We start from the raw sequence: 16294 nt of genomic DNA, 5'->3' as shown, positions 1-16294 counted from the left end.
GACAGTCGAAGAAAGCCTACTATAAACTGCAAAAAAAACAGGAATAATCCTGCAGGAAATGGATATCTCAATGCAACAAACAAGAATTTTCACAAACTCTATTTGTATCCATAAAATAAGAATTTAACAGTTAGAAGATAAAGTTAAGGGATATAACCAAGATCAGGATATAAAAACTATAAAAAGAGAAGAAAAATCTAGAAAGTCCAATATCCAACTAGAAGGAATTCTGAAAAGAAAAGAAAAAGCAAATAAAAGAAATTAAGAAAGTATATTTCCCACTCTGGAAGGGAGGCAACATATTTTCAAATTTCAAGGGGCTACAGAGGAGTGCTTGGGTGGCTCAGTTCCTGAAGCGTCTGCCTTCAGCTCAGGTCATGATCCCAGGGTCCTGGGATAGAGCTCTACATCAGGCTCCCTACTCAGTACTACTGAGTAGGGAGCCTGCTTCTCCCTCTCCCTTTGCTGCTCCCCCTGCTTGTGCTCTCTCCCTCTCTCTCTCTCTCAAATAAATAAAATATATTTTTTTAAAAAAAGGGCCTACAGAGCGCAAAACAGAATGAAAGAACAACAGCTAGAGACATACAGCATTTCACAGCATCTCAAGGTTAAAAAAAAGAAAAAAATCTTTCAAAGTCTCCGGAGAAGAAAAACAAGTCACCTGCATACAACTAAATGAAAACCAGACCTTTAGTGATAACATTAGTGGCTAGAGAACAGTAGACTAATGTCTTAAAAATTTGAGGGAAAATGGTTATTAATACAGAGTTCTGTATTAATAATTAGCTGTACCCAGCTAAACCATTAAGACAAAACAAGGGGTTTTTGGTGTTTGTTTTTTTGACATTCAAGAACTGAAAGAGTTTACCTCCTATATACCTTTTCTTTGAAGTGACATGAAGATGTACTTTAACAAAAAATAAAGCAAGAAAGAAATTGTGGGATCCTATAAATAGTGGGCCCAAACCCAGGAGGGAGATGAGAGCCCAGGTCAGCAGCTGTGTAGCAGGCCCAAAGAGGCAGTGAGCTCGGACTCGAAGTAAAAAAAAGGACAGAAGCCTCCGGGAGAGAGATGTCCAGGAAAATAAAGGATTGGCCAACAGACAGTAGACCAGGAGCCTGGAAAAATATTAAGATACAATCAAGGCACCAAAAACATTTTGGGAGAAAAAAAGGTAATGAAAGACTTCACCAAATATGACATTGCTCAAGAAAGGCATGATCCTGGTAAAAGACACCAGTTAAGCAATTAGTAGGGTGAAAAAAAAGCAAACATCCATTTGAACTTGAACTGAGGAAGATTCTTCTATTATGTGGTACAGGGTTGTAAAAATGGAACACATTAGGAATGATAACCATAGAGCACCACCACCTGGATCCACAGTAAGTACTAATTACAGTCATCATAATAAAAGTTTCTGCCTTAAAGTTTTAGAATCAACCTAAATTACAGAAGATAAACTATGATTATAGAATATAATGTAAATGTTAATCACAAGTAGAACTACAGCTAAGTTAGGGGATGGGGTGGAGAAAGAGGGGAAGTAAAGCACAAGTGTTTCAAGATTCTTTTCCTAAAACAGAGAGTACTGAGATACTGACTACCTTTGTTGGAAATGGGATATCTGAAAGTAAGAGAAATAGCCTTATCACTGAACCTGGAAGGAGAAATGAGAAGCATGAAAGGATGTGTACTAAATCTTAACTACGACTGTAGGAAATCAAAACATAATGCATAAAACGTTAATAAATTAAGACACAGAGAAGCATATTATGTAATGATACGGAGTTAGAAATAAAACCAGAACGTTTTAACGGTGGGTGTCCGTACAAAGTGGAATTGGGGAGAAGGGATTAGGAAAATAAGGGAATGTTGTTTTCATTAAAAGCCCTTCTAGGGGTGCCTGAATGGCTCAGATGGTTAAGTGTCTGACTCTTGGTTTTGGCTCAGGCCATGATCTCATCAGGGTTGTGGGACAGAGCCCCACATCAGGCTTCATACTCAGTGCAGGGTTTGCTTGAGATTCTCTCCCTCTCCTCCCCCAGTTTGCATGCACATGCACACACTCTCTAAAATAAATAAATAAAATCTAAAAAAAAAAATCCATTCCATGCTATTTTTAATTACATTCTGTATTATTCTGGGGGGGGGGGAGAAGCATAAAACATAATTTTCAAAATGGCAAGTTGAATGACCAACCAACCACAAATTTAAAATACTCCTGTCTAGCTATTTCAACTCAATTCTAATTTCTACATTTCTGGTCTTGACCCTAACCTATACCCAACTCTGAGCCCATTTTTGGTGCTTTCAAATTCCATTAATATGACCTGGATTTACATTATACTAAAGTTATAGTCACTACCAGCATTAAAACAGCTTTGCATACCAATGGCTTGTCCTTATAAGTGGTATCTGGTAACAGGGAAAACATCAGTATACCTCTTTTAATTTCTATACAGCAGTGGTTATCAAAATATGATCCAAGGACTGCTAGGATCCAGGAGGTTATCCCTTTTTCAATTACAGATTGCCTTCATATAATTTAATCCAAACAATCTATTGCAACAGACCGAATGCAGAAGCAGACCAAGGACCATTTTAATTGAGATACTTAAAAGATTTATACAAATCTTTGTAAAGATATAAAATAATGCCTCGTCTCCTTATTTAAGAGGACAGGAATATAGTTATTTTTTTATAGTTAACATAAAGAAATTTGGGGTTAACGTAGTAATCTTATTTTTTAATATGATTTAATAAATATTTTTTAAAATTCTAAGACAGTAAATATTAATATAACCGATATAAACAAAAGCTCCGTAGGGTCTTCAGTAATTATAACTGCTTTAGGGGTCCCAAAACCATAAGCTCTGAGAACTACCATTTTATGATACAGAGCATTAACTTTGATTCATCAGTCATTTCCCTGCTCTTTACACCTTTAAACAAAAACTTGTCTTCTATTCTGTAACAGGGAAAAAGTTCTCAGGGAAAATGAGCAGCCAACATGGTCAGAGCCCTGGGTCTGTTGCCTACAACTGCAATATCCCTATTGGGGGCTCCAAATCTCCCACTTTATCTAGCGTGCTGCTCTTAAGGATCATTTTCTGTGTTAACAGGCACAAAGGGCACTGGGAAGCAATGGCCTAGAACTCTGGGACTCCCGTAAGAAACCAGCACAGAAGGTGAATTAGAAAAAAGTCTTTTCCCTTTTTAAGGGAAAACTGTAGAAGAAACTTTCCTAGCTCAGCCTTGGCTCTGGGTAAAGGGGAGAGAAGTCTCCCCTAACAATTTTTTTTTCTTTTTTTGAGTGAGAGAGCAGTGTGTGCACATAGGGTGGGGGGCAGCTGGAGAGGGAGGGAGAGAATCCTAAGCAGGCTCCATGCCCAGCATGGAACCCATCAGGGGGTTCCATCTCATGACCCTGAGATCATGACCTGAGGCGAAATCAAGAGTCGGATCCTCAACCTACAGAGCCACCCAGGCGTCCCTCCCCTAACGACTCCTTAAAAAAATTAATTAATTAATTAATTAATTAATTAAAGAGACAGATCGAGAAAGCCCATGAGCGGGGGTAGGGGGTGGCACGGGGAAAGGGAGAAGCAGGCTTACATCGAGCAGGGAGCCCAACGCTGAACTTGATCCCAGGACCCTGGGATCATGACCTGAGCAGAAGGCAGCAGCTTAATCTACTGAGCCACCCAGGCACCGGCCCTGACAGGTACTTTATTACAAGCTAGCCTTCCCCTAGGTTTGGGTTCTGGAATTCACCTTATCTGATTAGGAAAACTCCAAGCTAAGAAGTTAGTTTAATATATCTCTGAGCTGATACTGCTTTCAGATGTCGTAAAACACATTTTCCTCTCTAAATGCTACAATGTTCTAAGAAACAGGAGATGGCAATAAAAAGCATCACAACGAATCCATAAGGGAACAAGTTACTAGAAGCAAGAGTTTGCAGAATAAAAAAAATTTTGAAAAGATTGTTATTAGAATTATTATATACAAAATATAAAATAAGTACACTTATAGTAAAAAAAAAGGGGGGGGGCACCTGGGTGGCTCAGTCCATTAAGTGTCTGACTCTCAAGCTCAGCTCAGTTTTTGCTTTGTTTTGTTAAGATTTTACTTATTTGGGGGGGAGGCAGAGGGAAAGGATCACAGTGGACTCCTCAGCGCAGAGCCCATGGAGGGCTCAATCTCAAGACCTTGAAATCATGCCCTGAGCCAAAACCAAGAGTCAGACGCTTAAATGACCGAGCCACCGAGGCACCACTCAGCTCAGGTCTTGATCTTGGGGTTTTCAGTTCAACCCTGCATTAGGATCTGCCCTGGGTGTGGAATATACTTAAAAAAAAAAAAAGGTAAAAGAGACTATCAAAACTAAGACAAAGGACCAAGAAGTTGATTACTTTCCAGAAATGAAATACAGTATACAAAAATTATAATCCGAAACTTAAGACATTATGTAACTGATTAGACATGGCTGATAAAAAAAATTAGTGAACTAGAAAGTATCCCCACAATTACTCAGAATGCACACAGACACAAAGAGATGAAAATATTAGAGGTTAAAAGGGGAGGAGGATAGAATAAAAAGTGGTAAGTCACATCTAAGTAGAGTTGTAAATGGAGAAAAAGAATAGAGGAAACACATCTAAAAAGAATGTCTCAGATTTCCCAAAATTAATGAAAGATTAATTTGGAAGTTCCAAAAAGAAAAAGGGAAGCTCTGAGAAGAAAAAAAAAAAGTGCCTACAGAGACCAAGTGAGGACTCCTCAAGAACGAGGAAGGTGAGATTAAAACAAAAAACAAAAACTGTTACTAGTAGACCCATATTAAAGGATATTCTTAAAGATTTCCTCTAGGAAGAATGAAAATGATCTCAGAATGAATAAATGTCACGTTAAAAAGGTGGTAAATATGAAGTTAATTTAAATAATCACTGACTATATAAAGTAACGGTATTCAACAATGACTGCTTGTGGGGTTAAAATCTAGAATATCGTACAAAATTAATAGCACAAAAATCAGGAGAGGATTCATCAGGTTAAAGCATTTTAAGTCCTTGTATTGTTTAGGGGAGTAAAGATAATGATTAACTTTAGACTGCATGAACTATTCATGCTAAATTTCTAGAGGAGCCACTATAAAATTTCTGACCTTATAAAAGGAATGAGAAAAAGTCTCAATCAAGAAAATGTAGATTGCTTCTGTCACTCACATTACTGGATGTGTTTTTTTCTCCCTGGAAAACATATTCTCTGTGTGTGTGCATTATTTTCAATTTTGGATAAAATGGCAAAGTAATTGATAGACAAAACACTTTTTCATGGCATACAAAATACAATTTGATCTTTTCATCAGTCCAAATTCAATGTTCAACATTGTTGGACTTTTCTATTTTCTAGGTCAAATTATGGCATTTTATGTATCTACCAAATTACTGACAGATTTTTCTTTAACTTATATTTAATATTTTATAATGTTGACAAAGATGCAAAATTAAACTTCCTCACAGAATCACCCTAAAGAAAAACCATCTTTATTCTGTACACTTGATATTATATATTGTGCTCCCATTATCTTTACAATACTATCAAAACAATAACTGTATCACAGAATTTTAGAAGAAATTTAAATTTCTTTAAGAACTAGAACAAATAAAATAACCAATCCTGCAACTTTTACTAAAACATTAACACTAGTAGACTACTAGTAGGGCAAGGGGTGGTTAAATATAATTTGAAAACTGTTAGTTTTCTTGGGATCCGTAACTCACAGTATACCAAGAAAAAGAATCATTACGATTTACCTGGGTCCACTCGACCTTTTGCACTTTATTTTTGAAGTCATTTAACAAATTATTTATACCAGAATAAGGGATAATAATAATAAAAAAACCCTATCAGAAGTCTTAAAAGCAGCGACAGACCCAAATTTTTAATCCATATGCTCCTCGTTTTAAAACGAACCATGTTGTCTTAACGGAACTGCTAATCAACTTTCATGCACGAACCTGGAACATTTCTATCTCATAAATGCTGACTGTAGATTTCAAATATATCTTTAATGAGTTCTAACTTATCATTACTTCTGTTTCTTCTTTTTGCACTTGAACTGTCAAAATGCAATGCTTACAAAATTTTAAAAAACATTTGATGGCTTTAAGAGAGATAGTTATCTTCTTTGCTTCATAATTGCAAAACATTTTCAATTTTTAGTCTGGAATGATCAATATTAATCTTTTCCTTTCTACATCATTGATTTCCTCCCAATTATCTTTGTATACATACCTGCCTTCAGCCATCTGTCCATTAATGAGTCATATGAAGTAAATTTTGGTGAACAAACATCAGAAAAGATGAAAGAATGCTGCCACATACACTTTTAGCAAATTGAGATGTTCAAGATCTTCTCATGGAATATTACATAATGAAGTCAATCCTATTGACTGACTGGATAAAAACACCATATTTACTTTTTTATCCTTAGAAAAACTTTATCTTTCACTCATTGATTCCTGAGCTAAAAAAAAAAATTCACCTAGGACACTGTATCTGAGGATTCTTAATCTGAGATTTTGTTTTTACAATCAATTTCACTATCATCATTAGTCTAGAGTGGTGCTGTTTTTTGCATTCATGTTACTTATCTAATAATTGCCAAACATCTTCCTGTGTTTTCTTCTTTGCCGATATGGACAGAGTATGGCTAACTTGGAATTCTCAACTGTGCTGAAGGAAAAAACTAAAAGCCAACTATAAAGGCAGTGTCTCTACTTTTTTTCATACCATTTTCAAAGATGCAAAAATTGGGAAACTGGGAGGCTCAGTTGGTTAAGCGTCTGCCTTCAGCTTAGGTCATGATCCTGGAGTCCCAGGATCGAGCCTGGCATCAGGCTCCCTGCTTGGTGGGGAGTCTGCTTCTCCCTCTGCCTCTCACCCCGCTCGTGCTCTCTAATAAAATCTTGATGAAAAAAAAAAAGACGCAAAAATCTGGGCAATGCAATGTCTTCCAATTATTTCACTATTGTACCACCCTTCTAGGTGATTCCAACATTCCTCCATTTTTCTATCGTATCAGTCTTTTTTAGAGTAGTCGGCAATAAGTGACAAAAGGAAACAATTCCTAGGACGATGAAACAGCACAATGTTTCAAGACAGGGAAAAATAAAATCCATTTACCATTTATCATAGGGTAAACTTTAGACTTATAAAAGGATCCTGTGGATCCATATAGTAATTGCAAGATAAAATGAATTTTATTCCACTTTTAAAAATAAGCAAATTTTCTTTGGAAGACCTCTAAGGAAAAAAAAGTCATGAAATATCAATCCAAAAAAACAGAACAAAACAAAACAACCCAACAAATGTCTGGGTACAATAAAAGCTGATAGACACCATAAGTTAATTAAACCAAAGTGCCCTGTAACTTCCTGAACTCAAGAAAAATTTCTCCAGTGAAAGATATGAAAGCTCACACTAAGTGAGATGAAAAACAAAACAAAACCAAAAATAGCCTCCTGACACTTAAGGTCAGTTTTTATTGTCAAATGTTTTACAAACTTACAAGGTGTATTTTCAGAAGTTTTTTGATTTCATAAATGTGGATAAGTAATTATAAACGTGTAAAATAAGATCCTGAAATTCTTAAAGGTAGGAAAACCAGATATTCTGAAAGTAACGGACAGCCAGTGAAGATTTTAAGCAGAAAAGTGTTGTGCTGAATTTACATTTTATGATGAGCATTTTGTTTATAGTGAAAAATGGTTTGGGGTGGGTAGGACTTGGAGAGTGAGAGAAGCTATAAAGCCACCTTCATAAATTACAGCATTCTTTGCCTTCACCTGTATGGTTATTGTTTAAAAGGCTTTTGTATTATTTTTCCTGTCAAAAAAGTATTACATTTCTTCAAATTTATTTTCGAGAACATTCTTTCCCACTTAAAGCTGACTACCATATCAACGTAATGCATTTTATACACTATTTTCCCAGAAATAAAATGATTTAAAATTTTTCATTTAATCATCTTTAAGACCAGTGCTTCCCAATATTTTAAGCTCCTTTGATCTCTAGGACTCTCAAGAATTTATGTGAATACTAAATTAGACCACAAAACTTTTTTTTTTTTGAGCCCCCAGGATGAAAGTTCAAGGTATGCGAACAGAAAAGCAGGTTTCTAGCAAGGATCTAGGACACAGGGAGTGTAGTTAACACTACACACCCCACAGTGAGGCTGGAGAAATGGGGAGAAGGCCTTTCTCTTCAGGGATGCTGTGCAGGCCCTACTGGAGACCACAAAACTTATTTTAAGCAAAATTTTATGCTAGTCTTTCTGCAGTTTCAAATAATTAGATTTTAGTTTTCCTATAATGGCTACCCATTAAAATTATACCTATAATTTGACAACTAACAAATCCTTAATCCAGCCTCTCTAAAGCCCTAACATTGCTTACTACCTCTCTTCTTCTGGTTTTTATGACGTAACATTCTCATAGCTCTCTGCCTACCCTGTATTTGTTTCTTTCACTGGCCCTACCTTAAACACAGATGCAAATTTGCAACCATGGCTATATTTTTTGTTTTTCTTTCATTCATTAAAAAATGTTTACTGAATGATGTATGCCACATACTGTTGAAACTTTGGTTTCATCCATACTCAACAGCTATAATGGGGGGTCACTACCATATGAATGATATCCAGATTCATACTACCAACCCTTACCCCTTTCCTAAGCTCCATTTCCAAATGTCTATGGAATATAATAGCTAACACTGATGGGGATATAATATATGCCAGGGACTGTTCCCAGCACTTTGCAAATACTAGTCATTGATCTCAAAACACAATGGAGAATATAGAAGCCTCCCAGGATGCTAATATATTTTGTTTTTGTTTTTAATCTGGGAGCTAGTTATACACGTATGTTCAGTATATGCCATTTCATCAAGCTATACTATTATATATGCAGTTCTTTTTACATATATTACACTTTCACAGAGAATTTTTTAAAAATCTCAATCCTATGAGGTAAGGAACAGTATTATCTCCAGATTAAAGATGAAGAAACTTAAGTATCAAGAGACTGTTTTCCCACTGTCAAATGGCAAGTAGTATAGGGAACCAGGATTCAGCTCAGGTAGTCTAATTTCAAAGACCATCCACTCTCAACCGTATCAAGCATCCTGGCTCAACACATTTCCTTTGTCTTAAGTGATCTTCTCTCGGGGCACCTGGGTGGCTCAGCTGGTTAAGCATCTGCCTTCAACACAGGTCATGATCCCAGGGTTTTGGGATGGAGCCCCATGTCGGGCTTCCTGATCAGAAGGGAGCCTGCTTCTCCCTCTCCCTCTGCTGATGCTCTCTCAAATAAAATCTTTTTAAAAAATGCTTTAAAATAAAAAAAATAAAATGATCTCTCAATTTTCAGAGTGAAAGACCATGAAGCGTACCTCAAACTCCATAGTCAGAATCCTCCAATTCCCCATTTTAATATTTCATTACAACTCAGGTGTGATCATTATCATGGCATGGTTATTTGCAGGTGTATCTGTCCCCACTCTCAGTATAAACTCAGAAGTATAAACTCCTGAGTGCAGGAACTGCACATATTGTAGATGCTCATTAAATATCATGTGTTACTCCCTACAAATATATTTTAACATATTATATATGAGAAGACTAACATTAAAACAACAAAAAAGCCCAATGTAATCTTTATTTCACGAATTTGTCCTCTACAAGCATGAATTAAAGAGCTATACTGCACCACAGCTTTCACGCAACACTCAGAAATATTATACTCCCAACAGTGACCCTAATTCTGAGATAAGAGTGCCAAGGACAATTTATGGCTGAGCACAGGTGTACTCCACACCTTTAATCATGTATCTAAGTAATTCTAATATACTCTGTCAATTACTACACTTATAAGCCCAAGGCTAGGTCTTCTGGTTAACTGACAGTGTACTTCTGAAAAAAAAATTTGACTGGTTTTACAAATATGTCTATTTAAACAGCTATATATTATAATCCAACGGCTCATAAGCATAATTTCGTCTCTGGGATCTCTATTTTATTTTATTTTACATTTTTTATAAGATTTTATTTATTTATTTGACAGAGAGAGAGAGAGAACACAAGCAGGGGGAGTGGAAGAGGAAGAAGCAGGCTCCCATCGGAGAAGCCTGATGTGGGGCTGGATCCCAAAATGCTGGGATCACGCCTTGAGCCAAAGGCAGACGCTTAATGACTGAGCCACCCAGGCGCCCCTGGGATCTCTATTTTAATCCAGTGATCTATTTGTCTATCCCTGTACCAATAATACCACATTCACCTGTTGAATAAAGTCTGGATATGTGGTAATACAAGGCCTTCCTTGTCATAGCTTACAAGTCTCTTATCACTACTTTTGGACAAATACTATCTTCATCACCAACACTAGAATCTGTTTTGATCCCAAACACTGTTTGATTGCTGAAACAGTAATGTTACCTATTTTTGCCTGATCTTAGATCCAGAAAATTTGCTGAATGCTTATTATTTCTCATATTTTTGTCTGTTGCTGGCAAATAAAAAATTTCCTTCCTTCCCCATTAAACTGACATGGAAATTGAGACCTATCAATTGATACACACGTACCTACTCTTAAAACATTTTACTTTGAGATTATGAAGTTCTCTACATAAAGTATATGAAAGACATCAACTAAGGAGTTCCTTTAAAAATCCATACAGCATACTTTATAGAAAACTATCATTGGTAAAATGCCTACTGAAAATCAGGCACTAGCATAGAAGGTTTTATACATAATCTTCACCCGAAGGAAAGTTAACTCAGGGCAGTCTCAGAAAAATGAAGTGATCTGCCCAAGTGACTGATGAGATAGAGGTGGGATTCAAATCTGAAGTCTTACAAGCTCCAAATCCAAACTCTTCCAATGAGAGTATATTGTAAAGCCGTTTATGAAAGTACAAATATACACCTTAAGCATTCTATACAGGAATATTGTGGCTTACAACTACTCTTAAGGCTATTAATAACATAGACAGGAAATATCATCAATGTAACAGCAGCAATCCTTTTAGAACATTTTCATTATTTCAAACTCATTCATGCAATATGAATCCCAAGATCTCTGATTCAACAATGAAAGAGCTGATATAATTAGCAGTTGCAGAATTTTTTTTTCTTCTGCTGAGCCAGTAAATTTCCATCACCATGATTGGTTTCAAAAACCTGCTCACCTGGTTTTTCACCTTCTCAGTTAGGGATTACTCCTTTTCTACCTTACTAATGTTACTCATTCTTTCCTCAACACATAGTTTTTTTAACACTACATTCAAAATAAAGTAAAAAAGGAAAAGGAGAAAAAGGAAGATTCACCAGCTAATCAGCCTAACCAAGTTATTTATCTCAGTGATGTGAAGAGATAATTATCCTTTAGGAACAGACATACTAAAGGTATCTCAAGAATCACTGGATGAGATGCTTTCCTAACAGATGCTTAAACTGTTGTCCAGCAAATAGTCAAGATCCACTTAAACATTTACCATTTAACAATATTTGCTAAGACTCTAAGAATATGGGGGTAAAGTAATTATTTTGCATCTTAATACAACCTCTACCCTAAAGCCTTTGGATTCAATAAATACTAGGTGTAAGAAGGGTAAAAAAAAAAAAAAAAAAAAAAAAAAAAAGTTGCCAAATGATTTTTTCACATAGCTAACTTTATTTTTATTGAAGTTATTCAATGATACACTAAGAGTTTTATATAGGACAAAGAAAATTAGTTTAATTAAGCACAAGCTAAAGATTTAGGTTATCCAGGTAACAGACAAGTAGCTTGATTAGACAGAAAGATGACAAGGAATTGTTATGTCCAAGGCTTTTCTAAATAACAATTAAAGGGAAACTGGCCGTTAAAAACTCTCAAAGAAATGTTTATGTCCTATGAATACTGGAATATTACTTTATTTTATATTTATAGTACATATACATATTATTTGTGTATGCCACAAATTCCTTTCTAAAAGTAAACACCTATGAGAACTTCTTTATCACCTCCAATGAAGGAGTGAAAAAAAAAATGATTTCGAGCCTATGAAACTATCAGAAAACTTTTTTTCTACTGAGGATTATCTTTCCCCAAATTCTTTGCTACCCTAAGTCCTCCTAACTGTTGAAATACTTTTCCCCAAGATTACAAAATTAGATTTATCTGTAAGCCTATCTTCTCAAACAAAAGAGGTAACTCTACTAAAGTAGGTTACCTACCCAACCAACTCCCCTTTCTGCTGCAAAGCCATCCTATTTTTTTTTCACTACACTTGAGATCTGCATCATCCTGTGCCCCACGAATTAATTCTACCAGAAATACACACATATAAACACATACAAATTTCTTCATTTCCAAGGGGAAAAAGTACATGAAAGGTCAGAAAATGAAAAGACTGCATTTGCCAAGAGTGGCAAATGGACATAATAGATTTACTTGACTTAAAAAAATACATAAAGTAAAAATATTCAGTAGCTGATGGAAAGAGAAGCATAAACAGTAAGTAAATGTTTATCACAAAAATATTTAATATGCATTATACAAATTAAAAACTTAGTTTACCTAGAAGTTAGCAGTTAGAAGTAGCAGAATTTATAGCTTTACATAGCTATAACCAAGAAAACTAAGAACCAGAATGCGATGAAGACTTAGGTTACTTTCTGTTTATCTGTATTCAACGACAGGTGTAGCAACCACTCACATCATCCGCACATGAACACTTAAAATTTCCCCAAGTTTGCATCCTTTAAATTGAAACAAACAAAAACTTGCAAAGTAAGCCTTGGTCTTCTAAAAGTTACATTATAGTGATTTCTAGACAGAAGAAAAATAAGTATTTGTATATCCTTTTATTATTGCTACTTATCTTCCTTGAGCCAAAGTATTAGCATTATTGGGCCTGATTTCTTCCCATTAAAAGCAAACAACTTTCCATGTACTGTATTTCTATAAAAGGAAGAGCATATTAACAATTAGTTTTGCTGACATGTATGTATCCTCAGTAGACATTCACATAACAAGCAATTTAGTAATTTGGATGGTTGTTATAGTTTACTGAAACTTGGGGAGATTCAAAGCCAAAGAAAAAATCAGATGCACAAATTCTGTACTAGTTTTCTATACGAGGATAAATTATATACATGCAAATATTTTATTAAAAAAATGATTTAGTATCTTTAAGTTGGCATTTCCTCCCCCATTTGTCTGTAGGTTTGCACTAGGAAAAACTACTTCAAAACTGCCAAAGAATCCACTATATTTTCAGTAAGTAAATAATCCTAAAATTTATCTCTGCCCATAGTAACAACAAAAAATACTGTGTGAAACAAGTCACATTTTTAATGGTTAAATACAGCTTTGTCTAGAACACATAGTACTTGGTAGCACAGGATTTATAGCACAGATGCTGATTAGCTATCTTGTTTCCCAGAAAAAGAAAATAGCTTGATTTTCTCTCCCCACAGAAATTGACTCTAAAAGGTTTTATCAAAGTAACTGACACTTTGTTAGTTTAATTATCACAACTTATAAGCAAAGAATTTCTTAATGTCTGAAAAGTTCCAAGATTTTGCCCCAATAATTTGTCATCTCAGTCCTTTTTCTGGAGTATGTCTCAAGATAAAACAGATTTGTAAAAAATGCCACATGCATTCAAGACATTAAAAACAATTATAAAAATTTAATACCGATTTGTAAATATAATGCACATTTACACATTTTAACAGCTCTTTAAATCAATGGGGTCTTAAACATTGTATCATATTTTAATTGGCAGCACTTTTTTTAATGACACATAAAATAACGTCACCCTTTACAAATAAATGGCATTTTAGAATTCCATGAAACACGGCAACTTTCTTAGAATTACAGGCTTTTACCCAAGAAGAAAGCCCAATATCTCATTTTACAGACGAGGAAAATGAAAGCCCAAGTAGGTATGTCCCCAACGTCATAAAATCAAGAGCAAAAAAAGACACGGAACCCAGATCTTCTGATTCCCAGTGATGCCCTTTTCATTACACAACTCAACACTTGAAGTTAATGAGATGAAAAAATTACCGGGGTTTAACCAAACAGTTAACACACAGCTATCTAATATAATCTCTCTCTCTATAAAAAGCTTGTCACTTAGGAACCCTGCAGGTTTATGGTCTGAAGCTGAAGAAAATGTCTCAGACGGACTCAAAAGCAACAACGACCACAAAAAAAAAAAAAAAAAAAAATCTAGCGTGTTTTTCTCTTCTGACAAGATGTATAATGAACTACAGACACTTCAGATATTAGAGTTTCCCTTAATGTAGAAATTTCATAGGACGCATCACAGTAAACCAGTATAATCTCACTTGCATCCCCAAGGGGAATTATTACCGCCCTCCCACCCCCAGCCTAAACTCAATAGTTAGAACAAGGCCATGGATTCATTTATCAGAACTAGAAACTTCGCACATCTTTTCCAGTCTACCAACTACAAATTCACAGGTGGTTGCTATGTTTACATCTCTTCCCGGAGGAAAAACTAAAGGAACCCAATGACTGTAGTGACACCCGCAGTTTGTTTGCAGGTTTCGAGGGACAGGAGGAGCCAAAGGAGAAGGTACCCGAGAAAACGACACGTTATCTGGGCTCAGGGGGCCGCAGCACCGGGCGAAGACTAGCGCACGGGAGGCGTCGCGTAACAGGCCGGTGGGCAGTGTGCCTCGGCACTCCCCTTCGCCCACCCTCTCCATTCCCCAAGTGGGAGGGGGATTAGAGGTGGGGACTGGACAGGCGGGGCGGAGACTGGGGAGAGATCCGAGCCTCGGCCTCGGCTCCCTCCCTCAGCCGGGCGGGGGGTGGCGGCTGGGCTCCGAGGCCGCGGGAGGCCATTTTAGCTGCGGGGCCGCCGAAAGCCCCGGCGGCCCTCCACGTCCCAACACCTCAGCCGTCCCTCCCTCCCGCCCCCACCGGGGGCCGCTCCCCGCCGCGGGGCCGGGCCGGGCGGGGCGGGAGAGGCCGCGGCGCCCGGCCCGCCTCGGGCCGGGGCTCGGGGCCGCCGGGCGGGGGCCGGCGCGGGGGCGTCTTGTCGACGGGATCCGGGCGGAAGAGCGAGCTGGGGGAAAGAAGGGAGAGGGCGGGGAGCCGTTACCTATACTGGGCCGCAGCCGCCGCCGCCGCCGCCCCGCTGTGGGTGAATCCAAAGTAGTTGCCGGTCGCCATTTTGGCATCTTCCCCCAGCCGGCTGGGCACTGCGGCGGGCACGGAGAGTCGGGTCCCATGGCGGGAGGAGAGGTGCGGTGGGGCAGAGATGCCGAGGGAGGGAAAGGGAGAGAGAGAGGCGCTGTGAGAAGCCGCCCTCGCCGGGCCGTGGCCGGGGCCGCGGCCGCGCCGCCTCCCCCTCCCGCCTCGCACTCCCTCACTCACTCGCACGCCCCGGTGGCGGCCGCCGCCTCCTCCCCGGAGCCAGCCCCAACCCCCGCGCCTCCCCGCAGCCCCGGGTCGGGGAAGGGGCCGGGCAGGGACCTCGGCGGGGTACATTATACTCACCATAGGTGAAAGAAACTACAGGGCATATGGGAATCATGGGCTCGGGCTGCTGCTGCTGAACTCTGAACTCTCACCCACTGCCTCCCTCCTCTGCCCCGCTCCTCCTCAGCGGAGAACAGACCGCCGCCTCCCGCCGCACTGCGCAGGCGCCCCCCGCGCTCGGCACCATGGGAGCTGTAGTCCCGACCGCCTTCGCGGCTCTAGCAGGCGCGTGCCGGGCCTCAGGCGAGGCGGGCCCTGGGGAAGCCGGCGGGCGAAGGCGGGCCTGGCATGGTGATAGGGAGCCGCAACATGGGCAATAGAGAGTGCGAGGAGCGCCTCGCCCTGCAGTGGGGGGATCAGGGAGAATGAGCAGAGTGACGTCTGTTAGCCTTCCCTTATTACTTTTCACTCTTTCACTTTTGCGTGTGCAGTGTTCTCTACCTTTCAGGCCTTGCTTGTGCTCTTTTCATTAGAATTTGAGCTGGACTAATTTGGATTTTTTCTTATTTGCCTCATTCCTGCTGCTTGTTCCTAGCCTCAAAACTGGGGAGGGAAATATGGGGGAGGAGAGAAAAAGAATGCTAGTCTGTTGGGCTGGAAGCACACCCCCAACACCCCTCCCGAACGCCCTCTCCGCCACCTGCACCCACTCCTTGAGTCCTTCAGCGTGCGTCGAGCACCCCACGAAGTGTCAGGCTAGGTCCTGGAGATGTACCAACGAAGA

At 38.8% G+C, this 16294-nt stretch overlaps 1 protein-coding gene across 3 annotated transcripts in view; it reads right to left on the bottom strand.

The window, feature by feature from the left end:
• The window catches only part of ZFR (zinc finger RNA binding protein), an 81531-nt gene extending 65808 nt beyond the window's left edge, over nucleotides 1-15723 (bottom strand). For all 3 annotated transcript variants that reach the window (XR_006777635.2, XM_045787195.2, XM_045787196.2), the window contains exons 1-2: nucleotides 15589-15723; nucleotides 15191-15290 (exon numbers count right to left, since the gene is read on the bottom strand). Coding sequence is in view for 2 of the 3 variants with exons in the window: in XM_045787195.2 (XP_045643151.1) it covers nucleotides 15191-15290; nucleotides 15589-15625 (137 nt within the window). In the remaining variant the exon portion in view is untranslated. The remainder of the gene's footprint in view (nucleotides 1-15190; nucleotides 15291-15588) is intronic.
• Nucleotides 15724-16294: the final 571 nt, after the last annotated feature.

This window comes from Ursus americanus, chromosome 15 (assembly GCF_024610735.1).
Source record: "Ursus americanus isolate L20-20 chromosome 15, mUrsAme1.1.p, whole genome shotgun sequence".
NCBI lineage: Eukaryota > Metazoa > Chordata > Mammalia > Carnivora > Ursidae > Ursus > Ursus americanus.
The sequence above is the reverse complement of the archived record's forward strand: the minus strand, read 5'-3'. Positions and strand labels throughout refer to the sequence as shown.